The 27219-nt window shown below is 38.0% G+C and overlaps 3 protein-coding genes across 4 annotated transcripts in view; 2 read left to right on the plus strand and 1 right to left on the minus strand.

Annotated features, from left to right (window-relative positions):
• The window catches only part of ADAM22 (ADAM metallopeptidase domain 22), a 56009-nt gene extending 43344 nt beyond the window's left edge, over positions 1-12665 (plus strand). Inside the window, exons 26-28 of one of the 2 annotated variants that reach the window (XM_033511833.1) lie at positions 417-503; positions 7930-8053; positions 9295-12665. In XM_033511833.1, the coding sequence (XP_033367724.1) occupies positions 417-503; positions 7930-8053; positions 9295-9315 (232 nt within the window). In that variant the 3' untranslated portion in view covers positions 9316-12665. The remainder of the gene's footprint in view (positions 1-416; positions 504-7929; positions 8054-9294) is intronic. The other variant, XM_033511835.1, reaches the window with a different exon arrangement.
• The window catches only part of LOC107215556, a gene marked incomplete at its 5' end in the record, with an annotated part of 821761 nt that overhangs the window by 325293 nt on the left and 469249 nt on the right, over positions 1-27219 (plus strand). The window lies entirely within an intron of this gene.
• The window catches only part of SRI (sorcin), an 8402-nt gene continuing 271 nt past the window's right edge, over positions 19089-27219 (minus strand). The window contains exons 2-8 of the mRNA XM_015615858.3: positions 26422-26505; positions 23250-23319; positions 22501-22544; positions 21305-21452; positions 21037-21150; positions 20518-20576; positions 19089-19834 (exon numbers count right to left, since the gene is read on the minus strand). Of these exons, the coding sequence (XP_015471344.1) occupies positions 19808-19834; positions 20518-20576; positions 21037-21150; positions 21305-21452; positions 22501-22544; positions 23250-23319; positions 26422-26505 (546 nt within the window). The 3' untranslated portion in view covers positions 19089-19807. The remainder of the gene's footprint in view (positions 19835-20517; positions 20577-21036; positions 21151-21304; positions 21453-22500; positions 22545-23249; positions 23320-26421; positions 26506-27219) is intronic.

Raw genomic sequence — 27219 nt, forward strand, 5'->3', positions numbered from 1 at the left:
TAGCTATTATCTTGCAATTTATCTAGATGGGTGTAAAAGTATTTCTTTGGCAAGCAAACTTCATGATTCAAGCCAAAATGCCCCTTCATCCTTGTTTTGACATCATGAGGGAGTTCAAACCATGAACTTAATGCTGGCCCTCTGCATAGGAGTGAATTTTACCCTTAAGGCATTAAATGAATGATGTATCCCAAAGAGTTTCCAGATTAATCAAACATATGAGTCTTGTTGTAGGTCAGATTTTCTCATGCAGTTGTACACGTTGCCTAGTCCTCACCCAAATCCATACTGATTTATTTGCCATATTCACTTGCATTTTGGGGATGAAGACATCCTTGCTAAGCTTGTGCTGTGTGTTCTCAGATTTTCTATTCTTGTTCTTCTGCTTTCTCTGTTCCTTCCATTGCTTTCTGCAGGTATTTAAACCCATGGTTCAAAAGAGAATATAATGTAGCTAAGTGGGTAGAAGATGTGAATAAAAACACAGAAGGACCATACTTTAGGTATTTTGTAAATTAATTCTATAATTCTCATTTTTTAGAGCTGTTCCAGCATATACAAATATCTTGGGACTCCTACCTTGTATAAATCAATACAAGTTACTTAGGTGCAAAGGGCCCCTCTTCTTTTGCTGCATTTTGATGTCTGTTTTTGGCTTCATGTGCAATTTACAATTATTTTCTCTGAATGTTTTAATGAAGCCATTGAAAAGGGTGTGTGTAGTGCATGCGTTCCCACCATCATCTATAGCTTGTAGTAGCTTTCTCATCATTTTATGCCAAATAGTGTTATATGGGCATGAGACATATTTATCACTAATAAAGTAGTATTAATTTAAATAGAATGTTAATTTACTGAAGCAAGTGGTTTCATAACACATTGACTCTACCTACTGTCTTATATAGTGCATACTAAAATTCAAATGAAAAAAGTATAAAAAGTAGTGATATTTTACCCTCAGCCTGCAATGAAATCATTTATATATTGGAATTGGAAAACTAAATGTATGAGAATATACTCTGTGCTCTAATTTTCGAACTGCTAATTAATCTGTTACAAGTGAGGTAGGGTTCAACCAGCAACATCACTTGTTTTTGAAAGGGAAAAGTGTGTATTATCTGATACATTCCAAATTATAGAGAAAAAGCATGCATGAGGCTCGGCCCCTGCTGGACATGAGTCAAGAGACTGAGAATGTTGCAGTAGATTCCCAAAAGACACAGTCCCACAGCTGAGACAGCTATCTGCATCAGCTGAAAAAAATGAGCCAGCATAGGAGAGAATGGAAGACAATTTATGACAAATAATGTGTCAACAAAATCCATGAAGCTGTATGGTGACATATCAAAAATGAAGATAGTTACAGAAACACAAATCAAAATAATAAGCAAAATCTTCAGCCAAAACAGTGAAGGATGGTAAGAACAAGTAAATAGAATCTTAATTTTTCTACACAAGTAGGCCTAATAATAGTGCAACAGGCAGACATTAAATGGCAGGGTAGGAATTTAGTCATTTTTAGAACTAAGAATGTCCCAAAGTCTTGAAAAACCATGAAATTTTTACTTTATAAAACCATTTGTGTTTGTTTTCAACACCTCACAAATCACAGGCAGAGTAAGCTGCAGTAAAGTTTTCCTATAAACAAATACGAAAAATGAGTAAACTTTAGCCTGTCAGTCCTGATCTTGGTCCTGAAAAGCAAGAAGAGATCCCCAGTGCAAGAATCCAAGGCTTACAGGAGGTTGTTGTGATTGTGCCAGTTGGTATCAGACAGGTCTCTTGGTTCTTGGACATTCTGTCGGGGAGAATTGTGAGTCTGGTTGTTTCAGCGCCAGGATACAGGGTCCAGGTCTGGTGTCTGCAGTTCAGCAGGTGCCTTCCAGAACTGGGGAGATTTAAGCCCAGAAAAAATACAGAAAGGACTGCAGAGCCTCAAGCTATTCAGTTTAATGGAGCAGCTGAACATTTACCTGATCATGAAGTCCACATCACTGCATATAGAGCAAAATCTCTGAGTGTGGGAGGTCCTCTAGATTAGTAAACTAAGACAGATAATGACCAAAGGTCACTGGAAGCTGAAATTAGGCAAACTCACATAAGAAGTGAGGTGTGTTTTGTTACCAAAACTGTTTCTAAAAATAGCTTTTTGACCTTTATTGTTCAGGTAAGGTCAAGAGTTGCCCACCATAACATAACCCCATGGCTGTCTTTTCAGGATTTTTATATCAGAAGCTTCTGGTAGCCATAAACAAAGACATTGATGGAATATGAAGATAGCACTATTTTAAAATAGGTTACTTTAAATGGTTTAGTTAAATATGTTTAAAAATCTGTTTGCATACTCATAATTTGGTTTTCATTTTTTAATATCAGTATATTTTTAGAAACTAGATTAAATTGATGGGAGTGTACCCTGCCCCTGAGGGTATTCAGCTGTTACACTGAATGAGTCACATTTCTAATTGTATTTGAGATAAACCAAGCATTTTTGGCATGTAGATGAGGATTAAGCTGACCCATGTGAGTTTTAAAGGCATTTATCAGCAGAGATGAAACATAAATCAAATTTTTTGCACCATAGAAGCTTACTAATCACTGCCTCCAGCAGTTACCTTTGGAAATCAGAGAGCAACTAGGATAAATTTAGAAATCTGTATTGTCCTAATTAAATCAGGTAATCATGGGGAAGTATTTTGCAGACACATTATGGAAGATCAGGTCTTCTGAGATGCGTTGCTGTGGGTTTGCAGGAGGTTGAACTAACAGTTTCTCCACAAAAATCAGATGCAATTTTGCTTAATGATAGCATGGACAGGAAAAGACTATTCTTTAGAATGGTGTGTTAGAACATTTTCTGGTTGGGTTTGAGCCTGGGCCTATGAAGTGATTGACAAACAAAACAAGAGAGATCTTACTTGATAAAACAGGCTGAAGTCAGACTGTCCAGCTGGTACTATATTTTATGGGTCAGAGTCCCAGAAAAAGACATTTACACCAGATATTTAGCTGAGTAATATTCATGTCACTAATCATCTTTGATTTCTCTGTTCTTTTAAATGTGTCCTGAAAGTAATACTGCTGTTTGGCTTGTTTCCCTATGTAGTTCTAGGAATAATATGGTAATGACTGGTGCTGTTATAGGAACAGTTGAAATCGAATGATGAAAAATAGCAAAAACATTTGCTAAGAATATTTCAGATTTTCAAAAAATAGAGATATTAGTTATCACCAGGATTTTCTCCATCTACTTAAAAAACCCTGTACAAATCATAATTTGTCTCTCTAACACCAATTTCCTAGTAAATTCTTTTCTAATCTACAAATCTGATGGGTATTTGTATATAATTACTTTTTATTAATGATAATAATAATAGTAGCTGGTATCTCTGGCTCCAGAAAACTCCCAGGTGTGGGAGTCCTATCTGTGAGAAAATAAGATATGTGAAGAAAACTCTCATTTTCCTGCTCAAAGACTAGTCTAGATTTTGATGTTGAATGCCAGGCTATAATCACATAACCTCAGCAACAAAATCAGGCAGGAAGCCTCTCCCTGATTTTAGTTTTGCTGTAAGGGACGTTATTTTATGAATGTGCTTCATAAAGACTGTGTGAAGACTGCTTATTCTGGTTGCTGCCAATTACAATGTCTACTGCACAGGCTAGCCTTGTGAAATATGGGTAAGGATTACTCAGAATTCTCACTGAATCTGAAAGACTTGATGGAGCCATGAGGGAATCAGGAAACAAACTGCCAAAAGCCCCAAACATGGCATTTCTGTTGATAATTATAAACAAAAAAGACTAGAAGGCACCTTATTGAGCTGCCTACATTTGATTTAATGCAAGCATTTACAATAAGTTATATTTTATGAGTTCTGTTTAAATACAAAAGTAGTTTACAAACAAAGGATTTTTTTTAGCTGGAGACTCAGAGCACATAAGCAGAAGGAAAACAGCTGTGCCATATCAGATGGGCATCGAGAAGGGGCATGGAAGGAGGAGACAGTAGGCTGTCATTTCCCTCCTACTTCTAATGTGCTTTTATATCCTTGATTTTTTTCTCAGTTCCTCTTCAGCTGACCACCTCTATTACCTTCCTTTGTGAGCATCCAGCAGAGACCAGAACCATCACCAGCCCTTGGCAAGTTGCTCTTCCCAAGGCAGCTCTAGACTGTGCTTAAAGTAAAAAACAAACAAACAAGCCTCTTCCATATTGCAGCCAAAGCAAAATACTGTTATTGGTGGCAGACAATGAAAAAATGCCTACTGGTGTCAGTAGGATCAGGATTTTGTTTCAGAGTTAGGGAGAGGAGCTCATTGAAGCATGTGAGTGCCTGCTTCTGAGGCATAGTTCACTGCTCCAAGTGACAGCTCAAGCCATAACCACTGTCTCTTCTGCAGCGCCTCCATGAGCCTCCTCTCCCCTCTGCTGCTGCTCTTTCTGAGGACATGTGTGCACATTGTAGCTTTTAAAAGGAACTTACTTTAAAATATTTAGCCACACCCATGTTTTTAGAAGATCCTAACTTCATAATATAGGATCTAGGCTGATGATGTCATACAAAGAGCTGAATCCACAGCAGCAAAGGTCAAGATTCAGCCTAAAAGATTAGGCTGATAGGGTCTATATTTGGGTTTGAAATGCTTTCATCAGGTTGAATGTTAATTGAATTTCACTACATCATTTCTAAGTCTGCAAAAGAGAATCACTCACAGATCATGAACAGTTCAGATCTGTAAAGACCACCTGCTTTGAGTTCAGCTAAAATGACACTCAAAATTGCAAGATGTTTAGTTGTGTGACCAAGTGACACATTTTGCATTGTTTCTTGTGGGCCAACATTTGCTGTTTAGGGACAGGAGGCTGAGAAGGAAGCCCAAGTCTGCAGGGACTGCTTCCAGATGTTTTCCTGGTGCTACAGTGTTTGTTGTGAATCACAGAATGGTCTCCACACACTCTTAGTTTTAGCTTTCAGGAAAGAAAGACACAAAGTGGCCACTCTGTCTTGCTTTCTGGTCAAAAATTAGAATTTTTGCAGGTGAGGTGCATGGCTTCATTTGGGATTGGCAGTAAAACCTCTGAATCTCCCTTGTGGCGTGTACTGGTTTCTTGTGTAAGTTTCAGCTGGAAGCAACATTTGGCATGAAAGCTAATGGATTTGATTGCGGGAGAACTGAAACCCTAGTGAAAGCTGAGTGGATCCCACCCTTGACCAAAACTGCCAAGTTTTCCTACCTTTAACCCCAGCATTACCTGCAAGTGTCCCTGAATGCTGTCTCTCCATCCTGTAAATGAGAAAGAGCCAGGCATGACCTTTCTCATTTAAAGTATATGTAAATCTGGGATACACAGCACATACACAATTGCAGGGCACAACCTAAAAGGTGACCAAACCACCTCAAACAATGTTTATCACAGAAGATACACTGTAAGATCTGTGAGCATATGCTGTCATGTATGTTCACAGTCTCAGTAGTTGGCACTAAAGATGACAAAAACCAGCACATAACTCGATAGCAAAAATAAGTGGTGAGGCCCTACGAGGGGAGGGCAAGGTCATTTCTGTAAGTGTGCAACTGCATTCTTGATGTAATGGCTGCAGTGTTGCAGCTGCAGCTGAGCAGCAAAGCTCACCTCAGATGTGCAAACTGCAGGTGAGCAGGCAATGCAAAGGGGGATTGAGAAGGATATGTAGGCAGCTACACTGGAGGCTTGGCCTTCAAAATCTTTGGAAAAGGCAGCACTGTGTTTGAGTTAAGGTGAAAAGTTTCCTGGATAAAAAGACTCCATTAGGGCTCCTGGTCATAGGACCTGCTTGTGCAGGGAAAATACTCAAGATGCCCCATCCTTTGGGGCATTATTACTCCTTCCAGGATCACCTGCTCAGATGGATGGACAGGAAGATTGGCTGTGGCTTTTCCTCTCACTGTGGCCTTCTCTTAAGAGTATCTAAAATGTGAAGAGCCTGTGTTGTGTTTGGAGTGTTGTGCCTGGTGTGGTGAAAAAGATGGGAGATGCCTTCATTCTGAGCCACTCCCTGGCTCTGCTACCTTATAAATGGCTTTCTGATAGGACTTGCCAAGTCAGATTCCACTAGCCCAGCTCCTTGTTTCTGATCTCCAAATGTGTTGTTATAAATTTTAAAACTAAAATTCAAAATTCTACTGCAGCAATGGGGCAAAATTTATGAAGAAGTGGATTACTATTAATATATAAAATCTGCTTTTCTTATTTTTCCCCTTTTCCTTCTTCTCCTTCTTCTCCTTATATTCTTCATTCTAGATCCACAAATAGTTTATTAGTGATCCATACTAGTCCAAGTGGGGGCAGAGATGAGAGGACTTGTATGAATAGTGAGCAGCAGGGCACTGTTGACAACCTTTCACTGGATTTTTTTTTTTTAAATTACCCTGTTTTCTTGCATGCACAGTTTGGTGCCTAAATCCATGATGTCGGACATACAGAAACCTTGTTTTATACAGCAGTAACTGTTTCAGGGTTTTTTCCCTGAAAACATTGGTGTATGTCCAGTTCATCTCAATGGGTGATCAGTGTGTAGGTACTGAAGATGTATGCTTCCAAGTTTGGATAATTGTACCAATGTAAATCTTGTAAGTGCTGTTGAACTCAGAGGCTACCACATGAGGCATTAGAGGATCATGAGCCAGACTAGAGAGCTCTCATCATATAATTTCCATTGACACCTTGTTGCTTGTGGCTACCATCAGTCATTGTCTGTATGGGAGGCAAGAGAATGTGCTGTTGTAGGGAGCTACAGACACAACAAAATGATACAGTAGTACAAAATAAAAGTACAGTTATTTAAAGGTAAAATAAATTCCACTTATTATTATGGAAACTTTCCATCTTCAGGGACACATTAACTCAGAAGATACTAGACAGCAATGCTCAGGGAGGGCCGAGTGATGTGCCTGCAGTATTAAGAGGCCTCCTGTGGTAAATGCTCTTGGTCAGTGCAAGAGAACAAGGTGGCCAGGATAGCTCAATTTTTCTACTTTGAGGCCTTTTTTTTCCATTTTACTCTGCCCAGATTTAGAGCCTGATAGGAACCTCTCAAGTGGGAAAAGTGCAGAATCTCAAAACAGAAGCATAAGATTTTTTCTGGGGTATAAAATTTCAGTCAATAATGTGCTGTTGCCTTATTGACATGAAAAGAATGCCTTTCATGTGATACAAACATTTACTTGCTCCTGCTTACTCTACTCACCTTGTACAGAAATGCTGATTGCCATTGACTAATCAGTCCATTTTTGTATATTCTCATCAGACTCTTTCTTTGGCTGGAACAATATGCACTGTATGATGCTTGCATGTATAACAATTTGTTATTAGCACTTTGTATATGCCTTTGTTACTTCACAACTAACAGTTTGGCCTCCAAATGCATGCATTTGTGTAAATTAATGTTACAAAATTAATACATTTATTTGCTATGTAATTTAGGAGATGTGTAAGATATGCATAAAGACACATAATTGCCATTTAGTCACTGGGAGAAGACATTTGTTCAGCTTGTATTTATACAATTACTGTTTCTATTTAGGCTTTATAATGCCATGTTTATCTTTTAGTTATGTATTTATTCAATTGCAGATTTGGTTTTTAATAATTTTATAATGATTAATTGCAGTACCATATAAAACAGTTTAAGAAATAATTTTTGTTATTCAATTCTAATAAGAAGTAGCATTTTTTTTTCTTCCAGTGTTCCTGAAATCTCTAAATACCTTTATACATATAATGAAATTATAAGACTAATGGTCAAGCAATTTTATCCCCCTGATAGTGAGCTAATAATAAGCTATATACATGGCTCTGAACCAAGCTTCAGAGTAATGGCAGTTGCTGTTGCAGTGCTAGAATGCAAAGACATCACATTTATTTTGTGTGTTTCAACATCTCAGGACACTGTCTCCTGCAAAGTCTCCATCTTCATCCACTGGATCTATTGCTTCCAGCAGAAAATACCCTTACCCGATGCCACCACTTCCTGATGAAGAGAAAAAAGTCAACAGGCAAAGTGCCAGGGTATGTGTCCCTCTTCTCTCTGCATTTCACTAGGGGCTTGATTTATTGGTAGTTTTTCAAAAGTAAACTGTGGCAGATTAACACCTTTGACCGACAAGGAAAACTGGAGTGGCACTTCCTTTGCACCCTGAACTTCTGAAGCTGCTGAGCCTCTGGCAGCAATAAAGGCTCGACAACTGTGTTTATAGGCAGCTTTTCAGGTTGCTCTTAAAGCCCTGGAGCCCAGATTTCACTACTCTTCTCATTTCAAGCTGAAAATGTGCCCTGGACAGCCTTTGGGCTTCAGAGTACAGGCAGCCCTGGAGCAAGTGGTGTGTTTGCCTCTCCTTTCTTATCCCTTCTCCCAGCAGCTCTCATTCAGGCTGTGGGGATAGCTGCTTTCCAGCTTTATGGAAATGTAAAAAGTTCCAGTTATGGAGCATGTGGAGGGCTTGCATGCCTGGAGGAACTTCACTGCTGTGTGACCTGGTCCCTCTAGAGTGACCAGGAGCTGCTGGAATGTGTGGTGGATAGTAATGCGCCATACGGAAAGATTTCCAGCTGTTCCAAAAGGATTTTGTTTCCTTTGTATCAATTCAAACACAGCAGGTGTTTGAATAAGAAAAAAAGTCCTGAAATTTAGGAGTTTTACTTGCAATACCCTTGGTTCATGTTGCTGATGCTGATGAGATTCTCATCACTGTTTTCTGTCCTTTTTTTTGAAGAAAAAAGGAAGGGGGTGCTGCTCAGGGAACCTGAAAGCTGCTCCCCCAGTGCTGCTCGGGGCAGAAGATTGTGTGAGGTGCAGCACAGGGTCTCGCAAGACAGCTTGGAGCCTGGGCTGTACTGATGTGTCTCAGCCCTGGAGCTGCTTTGGCAGCAGCTCAAATCCACAGTAGGAAGTCATGCTGCTCTGAGCAGAGTTAGGCAGATAGATGAAAATGGGAAGTTATCTCACTAATATTAGCTTAACTCTAAGGTAAAAGCTGTCTAGTTCAAGTTTGATGCTTTATTGAAATTTCTCCTTCAAAAAGAAAACTGAACTCCCAGCCATGGACATTTACTATGCCAACTGCAAGTTGTGCTGACATGCTTCAGTCTGCTCACTTGGTGAAGAGATACCCACCAGAGGCTGGGAGGAGATCTGGTGACCCAAGTGGTGTAGATGCAGTTCCCCAAACAAGCTCCTTGCACTGTTTGGGTGACAGCCTGTTTTATCTTGGTGTTCAACATGTGTTTGTGTTCATTTCCCCCCTCTCCAGCTATGGGAGACATCCATCTAGCTGCACTGTGTTCCTGGGGTCACATCAGAACTGTTTACTTTGGATTTTATAGAAACTCAGCATCACTGAGTCACTGCACATTCATCTTCTCTTCAGACAATTCGAAAGATCAACAGAGATGCCCATGATATCGCAGTGATAACCTCCTCATGTGGAAAGGAAAAAACAGTCTTTTTTTTTTTTCTTTTTCTTTCTATTTTTTGTTGACTTGTATTTTATGGATTTGATGAACCACCAAAACCATAACATTTGACAGAGAATAATTAGCCCAGATGTGACAAGGCTGTTCCACACGGTGACAGAATCCCAGCTGCAGTCCATTTGCCAGTTCTGTGTAAGAGAGGTTTTTCTCTGGTTTACTGCAATCCTGAGTCAGACCATAGTGGAACTGGGGACATGCCTCACGGAGAGCCCAGCTGATGTAAACTTGTACGCTGTATGCATGAACCTTGTGTTCTTTACTTTCTACATGTAAGGGAAAAACAACATACTGTAGTAGAGACTAGCATGCAGGAGTAAGAAATATAGGATTTTTTTTTTTGTGACAGGATTTCAAGCTTTGAAAGGTACCTATTTGACACAAACAGCAAACAAACAAAGATTATATCTTTTTTTTACCTTACATGTTTATAATCTCAGTATACAGATTGTATATATGTAAACAATTCAATAATGTCAAAAATAGCTGTTATACGTATGTGTATTTTGCCAAATGCCTAAAGAAACAGTCATGACTAACATCATCACACTTCAGATTTTCTAATATTATGAGCAGATATCCTTGGAATTACAGAAAGTACACTACTGTAAAACTGTGTCTCTCAGAAACTGGTGTTTGACCAAAATCTATACAATCTTTTCAGCATCTTATACTGTCTTGACAATCTCAGTTGTACAGTAGACTGCAGAAACCAGTACAGCAGCACTTTGTCTTAAATCATCGTAAGAGGAACCAGCCAAAATCCCATGTTTAGCAAGATAACCATTGTATCCTCTCACAGGTGTAATCAAGAATGTTTTGGCAGACAACAGTCTTTAAGTCATGTGCAGCCCAAACTTACTGAACATTTGGGAATACTTCTAAGTGGTCAATTCGGGATGTGGTGATGTGAAGTCTGTCTGTGAGAGTTGCTGCGTATTTTTGATAGAGCATTTCAGACACTGTTTTAGATGGCAAGGCATAGGTTTATAAGAAGCATAACAATTTTGCTGCACTAGATAATAACAATGCTGGGCAAGTGGCCAGTTACATTGCTGTCCTTCAATTTTAATTTGTTACTGGAATTGCTTTTACCATGTGCTTGAATGCTATGCTTGTTGCCCCTGAAGCCCCCTTGACAATTTTTTGGGGCATTAAACTGAGCACAAGTGAATTTAGCTTAAAAAGAATGGGTTGGGGGGGAACAACCCTTTACCATGTTAATCTTGTGTATAAGTTGATGGTTATATTTAAACACCTGAGACTTCTAAGGGTTGTTGTAAAGCAAATGCCTTCTGATTGGGAATTTTCGGTTATTAAGAAACTGGACCTTATTAAATCAATTTATAATTCTCTAGTTTTCCAAAACTGACTACTTCTTAGCTTCAGGTAGTTTTGCAGAATAGCAGAATAAAACACCCAACCGTGTGGTGCAGTTGAATACCCTACCCAACAGCTGTATGATTAATTAGATATTATCTAATGGGAACATCTATGGTGTTTCTGAATCTTCTACCTCTTTCATGTATTTCCTTTAGTAAGTGAACCCAACACTTGCAGCCTTTTAATGTATTTTTTTAACTTTTACGTCTCTCAATAAAGTCAGATATATGTAAGATTAAATTAAGAAATGTTTAAAGATGTCGGCAGCTGTAAAATATGTAAGATTTTTAGAAGCATTATATTTTATGATTAGGCTGTATGTTGGATTACAAAATATTGGCCTTGGGATACAAATGATTTTCCTGCACAGTCAACAGGTTCTGGTAAGTATTTGGAAAAAGACAAATATAAGTGAGCATAAGTGGGTGCAGACTGACCATCTGGAAGGAGACAGTCACTTGTAACTGGTTTAGGGTAAGATTCAGCATTTTTGTGAAAGGTAAATATATCAATCTGCACTGAAGAATATCTTTTGCAAAGATTTACTTTGAGGGTATCTATCTGGATTAAAGCAAGTCAATAGCATGTAGCTTATGAAATTAGGGTCTGAGCCATAACTTGAAATCAATATGTGTTTGTTGATTTCACTGGACTTTGAGCAGGACCCTCAAGAGGTTCACCCACGTTAGGATATTATGATAACCTGATCGTCGATGTATTACTCTGTCACCTGGAAGCCGGTTTTCCCTCCATATTCATATCTTGTCTTTAGTAACTGGACTGTTCATCTTGTGCCTTTTATGGTATTTCTTTGGATACAAACTGGCATATTGTTTTGAATAATCTCATTAGATTTCTGTGCGTATCTTACATTTACCACTGTTTTCTCTTCCCTTTCTATTTTGCCTTACCAAGAAGCAGCAAGATTTGGCAGACAGAACTGGGTATAACATACTGGCTCTTTCTGCTATGTTCATGGCTTCATGTTTTGCAAACAAATGGCCCTCCTGACTGTATTTTCAATGTAGTATGTACTTCCAGCTTCTTTTGTTTTGCTATAATTCATTTGTAGCATATGATGATACACTTATGTGTGTAGTATACCTTTAACAGTCACCTTTACATTTGGAGATACGTAGTGACTGGAAGTCTAGTTCTGAGCACAAAGTTTAAGTTAAATAAACGTTGATTTTCACTTTGGTGGTCTAGAGTGAGAATATCACAGGACTTGTGTTTTTGCAAAATTCTTCTGCAGAGAACTTTGCATCAGATTGGTAACTTGGGAGACCTGAACTGGCAGGGCTGTGTGAGCATCCCAAACCAGTAGAGGTTGGACAGAGAAGTTGTTTGCTTACAAGCTGTCATTTCCTACTTTAAAATGTAGTGTGTTGGAAAGCTGACAGATTAATAACCTTGAAGATTGCAAATATTTTTATCCACTGTAGGTAGTTACACTGGCAATAGCAATATAAACTGCTGCATAATACCTCATCCAGACTAAAACAGAGTACTTGTCACTAATATAGCTCAGTCATTTTGACTCATTGAGACTCATGCAATTATTTTGGTTTTATTTTAATAAATGAATTAGTTATTGCCAACTACGCTGTAGATGCCTGTTGAAGAGAGGAAGCTATCAATTCTCAACTAGAAGTAATTGTTTATATGAGCATATGACAGGCAGGATGAGATATACTTAAGTTACCTTTATGTATTTCAATGTGGGAGAAGAATCCTGTGTAATTTATAATAAAATTAATATGACTAACTGATGGAGACTGGAAAATTGAGATTGTATCTAAAAATAATGCTGCACAATGATGCCACAGTTTAACAAGTAAAGATTTACCTACTAATTCTGGATTTGTTGACTTAAGAAATTTAACAATCTCAGGCAATATACCAGAGATGGTTGTGACTGATAATTTGCATATAGTTTTGTTATATTTAAGTAAGTAGATTCAAGAAGATTGATCATTTTATACAGCCTATCTTTGCTTAAAGTGTGAACTGAAGTCACTTGCTAGTCACCTGAAGTGTGACTTGACTTTGAAGATGGCTTCTTCCAAATGATTTATGAGATATTGAACTTGTTGAGTTCATGTGCCCATGAAATAATTTTGATTGTGCTATTGAACAAGTGGACCTTTGAGGTATAGCCTGAACTAAAATCAGAAAGAAATTGTGTCAGTAGTTAATGTACTGAAATCTCTTACTCAAATCCCTATTGCTGGTTTGGACTGATTGGTCTTGTCAATACAACTCTTTTCAAAACCAGAGCTAAGAATGGGTATGCATACTATTATAGACATGCATATACTGCAACTTCTGCCCAAATTTTCTGTAACTTTATAAATTAATTAATTCATGGATATAATGTAATGTGAAAGAAGGATGAGACTGCATAACCCTACAGGATATGCTCTTCAGTTAGCCCTTAGGACTTGCTCTGTCATCAAATCCTTTACCTAATTGTAAGCAAAATTATCACATTCCAGTGTAAAACTCAGTGAGCTCCTGTTCTCTTCCATCCCCTCTTCACTCTTACTGAAAAGCATTTTCATGAATGCTTTCATCATTTTCATGAATGTTTCAATGGAAACATTTATCCACTAACAGCTTCTGTGAGTTGGCTGACATCAGAAAACTGCTAAGTTAGTCACCTTTTCCCACTATGGATAGGATCTTTTCAATGCAGTTAATAATAGTAGGTTTCAACAGGTATCAGTAAGAAATTCTTTACTGTGAGGGTGGTGGGACACTTGCACAGGTTTACCAGGGAAGCTGTGGATGCTCTATCCCTGGAAAAATTCAAGGCCAGGCTGGATGGGGCTCTGAACAACCTGGACTAGTGGGAAGTCCTGCCCATGGCAGAGGGGTTGGAATGAGATGATCTTTATGGTCCTTTCCAACCCAGACCATTTAATGATTCTGTGATCTTTTGCTTATGCTATAATCAGGTGATGATGCCTCATGTCTCATGGATTTTCTACTGGTTTTGCCTGGGGATGAGTTAATTTCCTTTACAGTAGCTGGTATGAGGCTGTGGTTAGGATTTGTGCTGAAAACAGTGTTGATAATGCAGGGAATTTTTTAGTTATTGCTGAGCAGTGCTTGCAATGAGCCTCTTCTGTGCCTCACATGCCCTGCCAGCAATTGGGCTTGGGGTGCATAAGGAGTTGGACAGCAGACCCAAGGGATATTCTAAACAATATGATGCCATGCTCAGAACCAGTCCAGGGGGAAGGTTGGCAGTGAAGAACTGCAGCTCAGGGACTGGCTGAGCACTGGTCTATTGATGGTGAGCAATTATTTTCATTTGCATCACTTGTCATTTTGGGTTTTATTTCTCTCTCTGTTAATTCCCTTTTCTTTTTTTTTTTTTATTATTACTACAATTGTTTAATTTTAGTTATTGAACTGTTCTTATGTCAACCCATGAGTTTTCTCACTTCTACCTTTCCAATTCTCTTGGTCCATCCCACTGGGGGTGAGGACTGAGCAAGCGGCTGTTTTGGGGCTTAGTTACTTGTGGTTAAACCAGAATACTACTGCAAAAACCACTTGGTGACTCAGCTGTACTGTGTCTCTCCCACCTTGTAGCACTGTTGAAGGCTAAGCCTCTTTAATCACCAAGTTTGGGAACCCAATAGTTGAGCTGTTTTCAGTTTCTCTTGCTCCAAATCTGAAGATCATCTGTTTCTTTCTCTAAATTCAGTATCAGTGTCATGGGATAAGAGTGGACTGTTTGAACCACTGTTTTCAACCAGAATATGATGTTATTTGCCTCATTTTTAAAGAGCTTGTGTATTTCAGTCTCCACTGAATAACTAGAATGGATGAGCTGATGACCCACTATTTGCATGGCTTCCAAATCATACGACATTATCAGCAATATGGGATTTGACTTTGATCACATTTGATGTGCTCAGTTGGTTGGAGCACAGTGTTAAGTAACACCAGGGTCAAGGGTTCAATCCCCATATGGCCATTCACTTAAGAGTTGGGCTTGATCATCCTTGTGGGTCCCCTCCCCAGAACCCCATTCTGTGATTCCTAAAAACAAATTTGAATAAACTGCAAAAGTATGTGCAGGTTGTGGCCCCATGTCTGCACAGTGGAGTGAGGTTCCTGTGTGCACGTAACTATTATCCTAATAAGGCAAAAAAAAAATAAAAAATGAAACAGTGAAATTAATTGTGTAAACATAGCTGCAATAGAGACAGGACTCTCTTAAGTGTGATTTTGTCAGAAACAGGAAAGGAAGTAATAGTTTCTGTCATCTGTGCTAAAAATCTGCTCTGACTTGAGTATTTTCTAAGTCAGCTTATGAAAACGATTTCTGGTGTCTCAAGTATGGATGCTGATGTTAACTGCAGCTTTGGAAACAGCATCTTGTGCACCTGGCACATGGTATCTTGTCATTCCACAACAGTTTTCTGCAAGTATTTGGAGAAAAGCACTACAACAGTCAACATTCCTAAGTTATCTCAGCCAAGTAAGAAAAACAAGCAGTAAAAATAAATTCAGAACACAGATATTACTCACACTTGACACACTGTACCTGGCTTCCAAATTGTCTCACCTAGCCAGGTCTGGCAGGTCTAGCTCTTTATAATCTAGTCTATACCAGTTTCAAAATCTCTTCAGCTAAACCAGCTTTAAACTGTTTAAAAACTTCTGCTACTTAAGATGGGCCATAGTTGACATATAACTCAGAATGAGATGAGGAAAATTTGGGAAAATAAGCACAGAGCAGTTAAAAAGAAACGTTTGCTAAGGGAGAAGTAAATGGTGTCAACACAATTTTTAATTGCTAGAGCATAGAATGTCAAAGCAACAAGCTTTTAGTTTTCTGTTTCTGTATTCCTCTGAATAAAAAAAATAAAGCTTTTGTTTAAAAAAAATCAACATGAGGCCTTAAGACCTTATATATTCTAACTTTAGCATGGAGAGTCTATTTTTACAACCATGTTAGAAATTCTGTATATAGGCCTGACTGACCTTGTAAGTAGAGTGGTGCGAGCAGCTAATCATGCAATATTGTAAGACTCTGTAGAACAGCAAATGCTGATTTAGTCTGATTATTGGTACAAGAACTCCTGCTCACTGTCTGTGTAGACTCTGCATACTATACACTTGGAAATACAGTCCAGAACATACTCAAACTGTGAATATATAATCCGATTTTTCTTTTCTTAAGGATAAAAATATATTACAATAGGTAATGTTTTATATAGAATACAGTAATTATTTTTATTGTTGCATAAATGCAAAATATTTTTTTCAGAATAGCAAAGCATTACAGAATTTTTAATCTGCTGGAGAAAACACTATTTACTGTATGACCAGTTCTTTCAGCAAAGCTTTTGGGGTGGTATATACCAACTGGCTCTGCCACCTTCATTTTGTGCTGATGCTTAACTTGGGCATTGCTGTAAAAAAAAAAGCTATTTTTTCACTCATACTAGCCATTATTGAGAGAGGCAAGTAGAATTGTGTTTCACCACTGTGGCTGGGCTAGTATTGGCAAAAACAATGATCTGCATCATATCATTGTCTTTGCTAGTTAAAATCCTTTAAAAATCACACCTGATGTAATAAAAGCGTAAGATTTTGACAAACATCAAAATGAAGCGTTGCAGTTTAAGACTTTCTAGCTTTGAGTGTGATATTTTTGTCATAAACATTACAGGCATTGGGCTGTTGAATGAATCTGGCTTTCATGTAGCGAAACAAAAGGTTGCTTTTTATAAAATCAAATCATTGTAATTTGGGGTTCTAAATTCCTGCTCACTTTTAATAATAACAGCGTCACAGTATTCACTTCTACAAGAGTATTTAATACAAATGCCTGTGGTTTTCAATGTTACTAACATATTGTAACATCAGTAAAGTGACTTTCAATGACAAAGACTGTTGTGTGTATTTTGTTCTTCTAAGTCGTATTTAGCACCTTCTTTTTTATAGATCTCTATAAAATAAAGATGTTGTGTGCATGGGAAAAGGCTAATAGTAGAATATAAATACTGTTTTTCAAATTCCAAGGTTGAAAATGATCCAGTGAGTTCCTCAATTCTTTGTCTTAGGGGCCTAACTGTTCCCAAAGCAAATCTAAAATTACTATTCCTTAGTTTGCATGCTTGAGGGCAACCCAGGAAAAATACCTATTTGAAACTATGCCCGGTGGTTGGCTCAAAGGTCGAGAGCAATCACCTCACTTGGTGTCACCTAAGTTTCCTTCTCAGCCTTGTGGGAAAGAGAAACCATTAATTCTGAAAATAACTGTTTCTCTAAAGCAGGTGACTTGCATATTCAATCTGTCCACTGAATCTACTCTTAATGGGGAAGCAAATTTCACAAAGGTGTCAGAGGGCTTTTTTTAGCTATGAGAGCAAATTCTGCAGTAACTCCTCAGCATCTTTATGTGTTAGCTTAGTGTCTCTCTAAACTTGAAAGATGATGTATCACATCAGTCCATGTGAATACACTGGATTTTTGAAATGCTGATGTGAAACAAAAAGCTATTTTTTCTTAAGGAAGCCAGAATTTTCTCCTGGCTTTGGAACTATTCTTTTTCCCAGTTTTCTTTGGTTTGTGTTTACAAGATCTCTGAAGAAAAACATATTGGATCACACTGTTTTCCTGAAGCATTTCACTGCCCAGTAGCTGGCTGGTGCCAAAATACCAATTCAGCCTGGGGAAATAAACTGAGCAAGACTTGAGTTTTGGGTCCTTGGGTCTTGAGTCCTTTGTCCCACTTGAGTCAGCTGTCCTCACTGAATTCCTTCCCAGCCTCTTGCCCACACTCAGCCTACTCACTATGATTGCAGAGTGAGAACTGAGAAGACCCTGATGCTGTGCAAGCACTGCCCAGCAACAGCTGAAACACTGCTGTGTTATTGATGCTGATTAGTTAAAAATCTGAACCTTTGGGCTGCTATAAAGAAAATTAATTCTATCCCAGCAAAGCCACTACGAAACCAGAAACGCACTAAGCCGAAGTAAATATGTGTGGGTGATGAACATTTTCATAAAGATCTCTTACTATTTTTAGGCTGAAATTAAGTGTAAGGATGAGCATTATATTTATACAAAATAGTCTATTCAACCCCTATAGGAAGAACAGCCTTTTTTTTCATACTCTTACTAACCTCCTCAGCTGTCAAAGTTTTGAACTGCAGCAGAACTGATGTTGGCTCCCACACTCAGACCAACCTGTATGGATTTTGGTCATTCCATTAGAAATAATTCTGGTAGTATTCCATCTGTTTCCCAACTTTACGTGCAATGGAACAATGTATTATCAGAATGTGGATGTATAATGCTGTCCATGCCTTTGAAATTCGTTATGAGGGTAGAAAGAGAACTAGCTTCTGAAATGAAACTATAAGCAATATCCAAAGGATTCCAAATTTAAGCAGTAAGTACAAGTTGCTTCTTTAGGGAAAACCAGCCCGCTTTGAATTTACAGCCTAAAAACTAAAGACCTGGATTTAAGACATCTCCTAAGCAAAGCAGGGTATAATACAGTAGCTTTGAGTGAGATTCCTGACCTGAGGAGCTCTTGTTTGTCCAATGATGTATATGCATATGTGTCTATATATATATGCACATATGTATAGTTTTGCTTTCATTCCTTAATGCAAAGGCTCCTTCCTCAAAATTGCCCTAATCTACTTATTTAAGAAATACATTTCTTTTAGTACTCTTCTGGCATTATATTCACAAGCAGCAAAACAACATATATCATTCCTCTGTGGTATACAGAAGTGATCAAAATTAACAAAAGTTTCATTAACTTACCTCATTGGAAAAAAGTTTGTACTTCCTATGTATAGTTGTGCTGCTCCCTCTTTCCATACAATGTCCATCTTCCCCTCAAAAATCCCTACAGCAAAAGCAACAAGAAAACTCCCACCAAACAAAAATTCCATTTTTATCCCTGAAGAGCCTCAGGCAAGTAAAGCTTGCCTGTTTCCATCTTCATTGGTAACTACTGCTGTGATCTGAAAGAGTAACCTGGCAAGAATTTTCTCCAAGTGGGTTTTGGCCCTTATGTGTTAGTTGAAGGCCACTTGCTAGGTGTTAAAGTGGAGGAGCTAAAAACATTCATTTACATGTAACTGAAGTCTGTCTGTCTGCCTGTGAAGGGAGAGTTGATGCACAAACTGACACAGAACAGCTTTTGTATGTTTAAAAGCATTTTATGTAGTGACACAAACAAAACAAGAATCTTACAGGAACAAAGCCCCCTGTACCAAAGCACAAGGCTTGAAGAGTTCTCTGCTATGTTTTGTTGCATCCCTGCTTACAAGAAGTTCTAAAACTTCTTACACTCAGTGCATGGTGTCACAGGCTTCATCTCCAAAAAAGCTGACAAAGTAAGTAACCAAAACTTACTGATATTCAAACAGACCAGTGCAAAATGACCATGCCAAAAACCCTTTCAGTTTGTACATCTGTCCTACATTGTCAAAGACAAGAAAATACATATCCTCTGAAGTCATACACATGTTATTGTTTAAGTCAGAAAAAGGTAAGTTGCACTCCAGAAACTGATTTTAGTGAATCATGGGAAAAAAGTAGACACATGACTGAAAATCTTACCATTTGAGAGATCTGAGTTATAGATAGTGAATTGCAAGTTTATGAAAATAAAAGTATCTTTAATAATCACAGATTGGAAGTTAAAAACAACAGTACATAAGTAGTTTATATTAACTATCAGGACTAAAAAATGTGTGTAAAGCGATACCTTCATAAAATATGCAATTTCCAATATTGAGATACACAATCATTGGAGGACTTGGCAAAGCAAAACACATACTGGAATGTTAAACCATGATCATCCACAGCTTGTTTCCTTTTGATTAAATCATGATCATCCACAGCTTGCTTCCTTTTGATTTAGATGCTCATAACACACTGTATGAACTGAAAAGAGAATAACCACTTATTAGATGTATGGCAGAGAACGAGATTTTACTTTTTCTCCTACAATACTCATTGTCACTACACTTTTCTGTAATGAAATTCAGCCCATGAATAGTAAAACTTTAAAATACGTATGAAAATAAGCAAATACTTAATTAAAGCAAAGCATCTCCTTAATGAAAACAACAAAAATAAAAATTATCACACATGGTCCTCCTCACTCCCTGCTCCAAAAAAAACCCCAAACTCCAAAACACCCAAATCCAGGATGACTTGATTCTAGTGTTCTCTTTTGCTGCACAGATGTTGCTAGAAAGCAAAGACCCACAAGTCTGACAGTGTGATTCATGTCTGTTCCCACCAGAACTCTGCCGACCTTTCCCAGGAAAAATGCCTACCAAGCTTTAAAACAGAAAATGAAAGAAAAAAACAAAAGTAGCAAGTGATGTAGCTTCCTGGATCTTCTTGAACCATGCTGGTTAGAAGTTCAGAGAAAAGTAAACATTTTATAGAACTCTGTAAGATACATGAAAGATTTTAGAGACAATACTCAATAAGCCCCAGAACTTCTGGGTTCTCACTGTATGTGTAGGAAAGATAGACACAAACTCAAATCATTACTGATTGTTGTTTTTCTTTTGTTTTACCCTGGAATTTTAATAGATTCCTTAAAATTTACTTACATCATCATAGTGGAAGTTAACAAAACCCTGCTGAGTTGCATCCCTTCTTCTAAAGCACTCTGCAAGAATTCATTTAGAAAAAGAAACCAGGTAAGAAGAACTACAAATAAACAATTTTTTTAAAGTGTATAGTACTTTAGTAAGTATACTTACTAAAATTCCCCAAATCCCATGAAGGAGAACATGATGGAGAATACTGCAATTCATTCCTAGACTTAACTTCCCATTCAAAAGTTTTGTTATTTATCATATACAATCCTTTATGTTCTATTAATAAACAAAGTTTCCCCAGTTTTGGTAACATAACTCTTCCAGTCTCTCAAGTAAACCCTGCATTAGTATAAAGTCCTTTTTTTCATGGGAATTTAAATAATACTGATCCATAGTTGTCTGTAGACTACTGATAGAAACCTCTTTTGTAGTACACCAAAGCTGAACTTGAGATAAGTGAACAATCAGATTTTATTAAATAAAAATAAATTATGGGGATGACAGTAACAAAGCTATAATCCAGCATACCAGTGAGAGCTCTGAGTTTCACACAGCAGGCAATGTAATCATCAAATGCAATCTTTCCTTGAGTGCTGTATCGCTTTGTGATTGCAGTCACAGCCTGTGGGCTCAGTCTAAATCCTATTTGAAATTAAAAAGTCATATATTGAAAAGGCAGGTAAATTAACAGAATTCAAAATGTTTTCACTGGAAATATCATGTGTTAGTTATTGCAGGATGATAACTGGGAAATGGTTTAAGTCAGTGTCAGAGGCAAGAACACTTCACAACTTACCCATAGCCATCAAGGCTTTCTCCAGTTCCTGACGATCCACTGCACCACTTCCATCACTGTCAAAACTTACAAAGTGTTGCTTCCAGCCATTGATCACGGCCCAGAGTTCTTTAAACTCGTTAAATCCCAGTGTGCCAGACATATCTCTCTGTTTTCAAAGCTAAGAAAAACATTTCTTAACTAAACAAAACCAACAAAAAGTGACAAACAAAAAACCAAAAAAGGCATCTCTCTGTAGTTAAAAAATCTTACTTGAAGGCCAATATTAGTACAATTTTACTATTATTAATTTATCTTGTAGGAAACTAACTAAAGCATGCCCCAGCACAGATGGAGGTAATCCTACCCAAAACCTAAGGTCAGAGGACCTCAGAGAACCTGCTCTCCCCACTTCTTCCTAGTGAAACCTGCTAAAGCCATCTTCTCTTTGTGAATTCTACTTTAGTTGACACACTACTATTTTACCTGCTGCTACATAATTGTAACCAATTAAATACATAGCTGAAATAAAAATAGATGCCAAAGAATAAATTGTTGTAATATCAGTTCTCTCGTATTCTAAGTGGCTTGTTCAAGATGAGCTAAGAGCCCTTCCAGTTTAATTTCTGGTTTTTTCTTTTTAAGCAGGACAGCTTTCAATTTAAGTTTTGGCTTAAAAAACTCCAAGGATTCCAACCTTACACAGTATATCTAAGTTTTCCACAGGTCCCACAGCTGAAGGCCACATACAGTTCTATTAGACACTCAAACACGATTAATTTATGGAACAGGATTTAGGGGGACTTAGGTTGTATTCAGGCTCTTGTAGTGAAGTACTACAAGTGCTTTAAATTCATTAGGAACTATGAGAAATTGGAAAGTTGTCCTATTTGAAAATCACAATAAATGATTTGCACAATATTTTATTCTGGACCACCAGACCTGACTCTTCATACATTCTATAAAGAAACAGTTCCCCAGGGTTAGAGGAATACCACTTGCTGTAAAATGATTGGTCACCAAGAGCCTCATTTATTTATTTCTTAATTTGTTAAAATTAGTGAGAATGAAGTTTTGTAGCTTCACAATCACAATGATCACAAAATTGATCCAGTGAAGGCTGAATGGAAACTACAAAGCATTTCCCAAATGTTTTGGCACTGTCTCATCTTTGCTTACATAATGCAAAAATGTTTACATTTCATACAAAAGGATACATCCAGCATTGAGATCATAAGTCTGCAAGTCTCTAAGTTAAAAGCTGTTAAAATTAGAAAAAGGGAAAATAAATTATGTTAATAGCATAATCTTCAGTTTTATCTAAACATACAATTTCAGATTCATTATAAATTTAAATTATATACTGATTATATATTATAATACATAAACTATTATGTAATTGGTCCCCCCCGTATACAGCCATACCATATTTTTGATCCAAGTAAGAGCCATTGTTTGTTAGAAAAACTGACAGTAGACAATTTAGAGGAAATTCAAGTTATATTTAAAATTAACTTGCTCTTAATCCACGGCAGTTTTGAGTTTCAAAGTAATCTTTTACATTCCCCCCAATAGACACCACTTGAACAAGCCAGTTTCACTCACAGAAGCTGTAAACAGGAGGTATCCCAGCAGAGGAGTCCTGCCAAGATTTTGGTCAATATCAAAGCTCAGTTCAAACCAAAGCAAAGCACCTTTTTAAGAACTGTCTGTCCATTACAAAACAAACCACTTCAACTCCACAGCCCAGCAAAGTGGGGAACTAAGGAGGCTGAGAAGGCAGGTCCTTGGCACACAGAACTGAATACAGAGAATTTACATGTCCAAGATATGGAAAGGAAACCCATTTGCCATGCAAAGGAAAAACCCCAGCTCTGCAGAAGGCACAACTACAAGCGCTTTCTAGTAATGGGAAGAAGAATTAGTGTGCTTTAGATTTGCTTGTTTATTTAAATCGTTAACTTACGTTTATATGCTCCTGCAATCCCTGACTGGGTGAGACATCTCTGTAGCTCATCAGCATCTATTTGTCCATCCTTTCGATAACAGAAGATGTATCAGCTATTAATACCCTCTCCCAGGCTGCTTATTCCCAGTACACACTCCCTTTCCAGTGGTATTCAATTAGTTATCCTTCTCAAGACATCCTCATAACTCACACATATAAAACTTCCTGCATTCTTTTTGACATTAAGTTGCTAGCAGAACAAGCAAATGTAGAAAGCAAATAACTTTGAAAGAAAAACAAAACAAACTCAGAAAATATACCAATCCACATGGCTTGGAAAATGCCTCATTTCCAACAAATCCTGCTCAAAGCCGAATGGTGAAAACAACTGCCAATTCATGGAAAGCAAAGAGCTGCCAGAAGTGGAGGTGGAATTCTAAATTTTATTCCTCACATCCCCAACATGAAGTTTGGTTCACATAGAGTTCAATTTAATCTCATTCAGGAATGGAACATTATGTCTGTAGACATAAAAAATGATGACACTTCTGTAAAGCATTGGAAGATGAAAAGTCAAGTCACGGGAGTTTAGGTTGGATATAAGGAAAAGGATTTTTGCCCACAGAGTGGTTGAGCCAGTGAAGTGATCACAGCACCAACCCTGACAGAGTTCAAGAACACACTTGGGCATTTGGTGTGACTCTTGGGGTATCTTTAGTGGGGCTGGAGTTGGACTCAATGATCCTTGTGGGTTCCTTCCAACTCAGCATGTTCTGTGATTCTGTTTGTTACAGCATTGCCCTAATGCATTTAAACCCGCTTTTGAAAGCTCTTTTTTTCAAGAACGGAAATATGCTACTGAATTATAAGGTGTGAACAGCACAGCCTGATAACTTTCAGATACTAAGTATTGTTGTTTATAAGACAAATAGTAGTTCTACTTTAAATAATACTTGACAAGATCTGAAAAAAAGCAACAATGTTTTGATTCTAGGTAAAGTTAATGACAGCTACACCCAAATTTGCTTCCAATCCACTCCATCACTCTAGTAATATAGATGTATTTAATACTTTATATTCACATGGGGGAAAAAGAGCTTTGAAATAGCCATTCATATTAAGTAACTAATCTCTTCAATAGCTCTGTACCTTCTGAAATAAAGATAGGAACTACGTAACTTTAAAATAGAGAAGATAGAGAAGCACAGCTGTAATCAAGATTAACATTACCAAAAAGATGCTTGTCTCTGTTGTTTCTTTTTTTAGTAGAACATAAGCAGGTTAAACTAGACAACGCATATAGGCTTTGCAAACAGGCTAAAAAAATAAACTACTACTTCCTACACAGAGAGACTCAATTGAATATAGATTTGAAACAATACTTTTGACTTTCTTCTGTAAATAAAGGAAACTATTTCCTCAGGTCAAAGACAAGATCCCTGTTGTAAACTGCTTCAAAGAAAGCTCAGAGAGAACATTATATATTATATAGGCATAAAAACAACACAGAGAGCAGCAAACCATAACGAAAACGTACTAATTTTACAATAAGTACATATGGATAACTGAGATGCAGCCTTTTACAGAGTTGCATGGATGGCCATAAAAGCAACTGATAATTCATCTGTTATATTTCACTGTTTCCTTGCAGGGTTTTGGCTTCTACACAGCCACTGGTACCAGAAACAGACACCTCAGATTCTAAGGATAACTGCAAAAGCTACTGAGTTCATTTCAGTAAGGAATGACTTCTACAAGCAGAAAGCATTTTAGTATAATTTAAGTATTAGCATAACTTAAGTATTCTTAAGTGCTGACTTGATCAAACCCATCAATCTACTGGTTCCCCAGCTTCCAGTACCCATGCCTTACTTGAGAAACCTGGGCATGGTCTACTTTTAGCTGAGATCCAGCTCCTGCCACCTCTTCTCCACAGCGCCATATCCTGTTTGCTGCTACCTCCCTCTCTCTTTACAATAGGAGCTTATTCATTTTTCCAGCATCAGTTACTGGCTCCACTGCTGATTCCTGGCGCACATCCAGGTGGCACCTGCACACAGAGGCATTTCAGCTGGCAGACAAATTGTCAGTACATTCAGCAGAACTCAGCTCTGGGCTCCACCTTCTCTGAAAGGCCTCACTACACAGAGGTCATTCCAGTGTTCTCCTTTACAAGAAAGACACACAGTCTAAATATTTTCATAAGCAGTTAGAAGGAAGTAAGATATAGACTGCAAGATGCATTATTAATTCAAGAGTAACAAAAAGAACAAAACTAATCCAAGTTATGGTGGGAATCTGAACATCTGTTAATATTGATGAATTCAAATTTTCATGTTGTGGTTGTATCTACCTGAGGATAACAGATCCAAGAGCAGAATTTTAGATCTGCACACACCCTACAAGTGTGCAATAAATAGCTGTAATATGGCAAACAAACACGGACCTTCAACTCAATAAACCCAACTTAACTGCTCCTAAACTCTAATACAGTCCAAACAGCACTAACTTCTAACAACATACACGATCATACAAAAACAATATATACCACAAAATTACAGGAAGAAATTAAAAATGCAGTGCAGAATGACAGGGAAGGAAAAAAAAAAAAGCTGTGAATGCCTTTCCTCTAGAAGAATAATTACTCTCTGTTACCAGTAAACCCAGATGCTGGCACAACCCATAATTGCTTTTTCGTCTTTGAGTCTATTAAGATCATGTAATGACCTCTTTCCTATTAGCATTTCCTGCTCTTAGCCAGGCCATTTCCACAGCCCATGCTTTCTACAGTTTCTCTTTTCCTTCTCCTAAACCTGGCAGCATTCACCAGCCCAGAGCTGAGTCACAATTCCATTACAAAACTTCACGCATCTATGTATTCCCTGTATATACCTATACAGGAAATTGAGGCATACATGCCTACATTTGTATATGTATGTATTCACACATACAGAAACTAACAGCATTATTCAAATTGTACAGCTCTTGTATGTATGCAACTATAACACAGACCAATACAGCTATATATAGCAAATGAGCTAAGTAAAACAATTATGCATTTGGGTTTTCTTTAACTAGAAACATCAGTTTTCCTCAGTGCAAATACTAGGCATTCCTCCTTCCAAAAGTAGAGCATATTCCCCAGGAAAAAAAATAAATCCAAGAAGTAAATAACATTTTATAAGTTTACCTGCCCTCCTACTGCAGCAAAATAACCATACAAAGGATCCTGAGCTTGTCCAGGGAATGCTGGTCCTCCTGGAGCCCCTCCATACTTTGGAAATCAAAAAGAAAATGAATTTAAAATGAATGATTCAGTTAAGGATCTATACGTATTGACTTACGTTTTTATGTACATACCACGCCAAAAAATAAATTAAAAAAATGAAATCAACCAAAACTAAAACTCCTCATGAAAAAAAAAAACCAAACCAATTCTAAATTTCAGTACCGATATACTAATGTATTGTAATGTACGCAGATCAGTGTAAAATCTTGCACAGGAGCAATTGACTGTTCTAGATATAGCTTGGTCTATCTCACCACGCTTTCATTTTATTCTACCCCTAGCAGGAAACCGCATGCTGAAGAAATATCAAGGCACTGCGAATTGTTTTTTCCACTTCAGAAAAGTTGAGCGAAACAGATGTCTAGGGCAAATACATGGAAGAATATTCATCGAGTGTGAAAATCCTTAAATAAAACTGATTCTTAAGTGAAAGTCACTTAATGATAGCCTCAGCACTGACTTTCACCCCCCACAGCAGCTGCGGAGGATTTGCCTCTTCCCTCCCTTCTCCCGTCGGCGCGGCCCCGAGCTGGCGCCTGCGGCCCCTCCCGGCGGGAGCGGTGCGGGAGACCGGGCAGGCCCCGCCTCACCCGGATCCACCGCTGCCCCCGGCCACATCCACCGCTGCCCCCGGCCACATCCACCGCTGCCCCCGGCCACATCCACCGCTGCCCCCGGCCACATCCACCGCTGCCCCCG

This window comes from Parus major, chromosome 2 (genome assembly GCF_001522545.3).
Source record: "Parus major isolate Abel chromosome 2, Parus_major1.1, whole genome shotgun sequence".
NCBI lineage: Eukaryota > Metazoa > Chordata > Aves > Passeriformes > Paridae > Parus > Parus major.